We start from the raw sequence: 1,972 nt of genomic DNA, 5'->3' as shown, positions 1-1,972 counted from the left end.
CAACTTACTCAACATCAGAAAATTCACACTGGTGAGAAACCTTACGAATGTAAGGACTGTGGGAAAGCCTTTCGATGGGGTTCAAGCCTCGTTATTCATAGGAGAATTCATACGGGCGAGAAACCCTACGAGTGTAAAGACTGTGGGAAGGCCTTTAGACGTGGTGATGAGCTCACTCAACATCAGAGGTTTCACACTGGTGAGAAAGACTATGAATGCAAAGACTGTGGGAAGACCTTTAGCCGTGTGTATAAACTAATTCAACACAAGAGAATTCATAGTGGTGATAAGCCCTATGAATGTAAAGACTGTGGAAAGGCCTTTATCTGTGGTTCGAGCCTCGTTCAACATAAAAGAATTCATACTGGTGAGAAGCCCTATGAATGTCAAGAATGTGGGAAGGCCTTTACTCGTGTCAATTACCTTACTCAACATCAGAAAATTCATACTGGTGAGAAACCTCATGAATGTAAGGAATGTGGGAAGGCCTTTCGTTGGGGTTCAAGCCTTGTTAAACACGAGAGAATTCATACAGGTGAGAAGCCATATAAATGCACAGAATGTGGGAAAGCCTTTAATTGTGGCTATCACCTTACTCAACATGAGAGAATTCACACTGGTGAAACACCTTATAAATGTAAGGAATGCGGAAAGGCCTTTATTTATGGGTCAAGCCTTGTTAAACATGAGAGAATTCATACAGGGGAGAAACCCTATGGGTGTAAAGAATGTGGGAAAGCCTTTAGTCACGGCCATCAACTTACGCAGCACCAGAAAATTCATACCAGTGAGAAACCCCATGAGTGTAAGGAATGTGGAAAGGCATGTAACCATGCAAACCACCTTAGAGAACATCAGAATGCACACTGTTGAAAACCTTTTGACTACAAAGACTATTTGAAGGCACCTATACAGCATTCATTTCTTCCACGACAGGAGAAAAATTCGTGATACAATTTAGCATAACAAAGCCTTCACTGGTCACTCTTCTCCTTAGAGAATAGTCATGCTAGAGGCAAATTTGAAGACTGGAGAAATTATTTTTTCTTAACGATTACAACATACTCAGTGTAGACTCTTTTTTACTGAATGGGTTAATTAAATGGATGCATAGAAGCTTTCTTGTACCTTTCGATCTCTGTCACATTTCAGATTCATTCTAGGGAATAACTCTGCTAATGTAACGTGCAAAAGCCTTCCATGATGGTACATACCCTACTGGTTATCATCACCATGCCACCTCTTTACTCCCTGTGAGACACTGGGCAAATTAGCTCTTACCCCTGTGTAGTATTTGTGAAATGGAGATGGGTAACCACACCTACCTAATACATCTATTGTGGTAATTAAATGAGCTTGGTACATGTAAACTTGAAAGTGTATCTGGAATATTGTATAAGCTCAATAAACATTAGCTGTTGTTTTTATCATTACCATTGTTGTTGCTATTTGTGAATTATTACAAGAAGACCCCCTGTGGGTGCAGTGAGTTTAGGAAAGACTATGAAACTTCTAGGAGAAAATATAGGTGATTATTTTCAAAACCTTGGGGCTGACAGTGTTTCTTGGTACATGAGACTAAACATAAAATAAGGTTAATAAGTTGAACTTCATCAAAAGTACAAAATTCTGTTCATCAGTGATACAAGGAAGGTAGTGAAAAGGCAAGAAGCAGGCTGGGAGAAGATATTTACTCTACATACACCTGACAAAGGACTCACACAGAAAATATAAAGGATACTTCAACAAGTCAGTAATAAAACATATCAATTAAAGAATAGAGGGGAGGACTTGAATAAGCACTTAAGAAGATTACCAAATGGCTAGTAAGTAAGTGAAAATGTGTTCAACATCACTTCTCATCAAGGAAATGCAAAGTAAAACCACCAGGTGATGTCACTAGACGCTCACCAGAATGGTTAAAATTAAAATTGCATATGAGCTGGTCTGTTTTTTGCATATTCAAACATGA

At 38.8% G+C, this 1,972-nt stretch overlaps 1 protein-coding gene across 1 annotated transcript in view; it reads left to right on the top strand.

Annotated features, from left to right (window-relative positions):
• Window positions 1-1,433, top strand: part of ZNF331 (zinc finger protein 331) — a 19,212-nt gene extending 17,779 nt beyond the window's left edge. The window contains 1 exon segment of the mRNA XM_019625738.1: window positions 5-1,433. Within this exon segment, the coding sequence (XP_019481283.1) occupies window positions 5-951 (947 nt within the window). The 3' untranslated portion in view covers window positions 952-1,433.
• Window positions 1,434-1,972: the final 539 nt, after the last annotated feature.

This window comes from Hipposideros armiger, unplaced genomic scaffold (genome assembly GCF_001890085.2).
Source record: "Hipposideros armiger isolate ML-2016 unplaced genomic scaffold, ASM189008v1 scaffold_639, whole genome shotgun sequence".
Taxonomy (NCBI): domain Eukaryota; kingdom Metazoa; phylum Chordata; class Mammalia; order Chiroptera; family Hipposideridae; genus Hipposideros; species Hipposideros armiger.
This window is presented reverse-complemented; position numbering and strand designations above follow the sequence as displayed.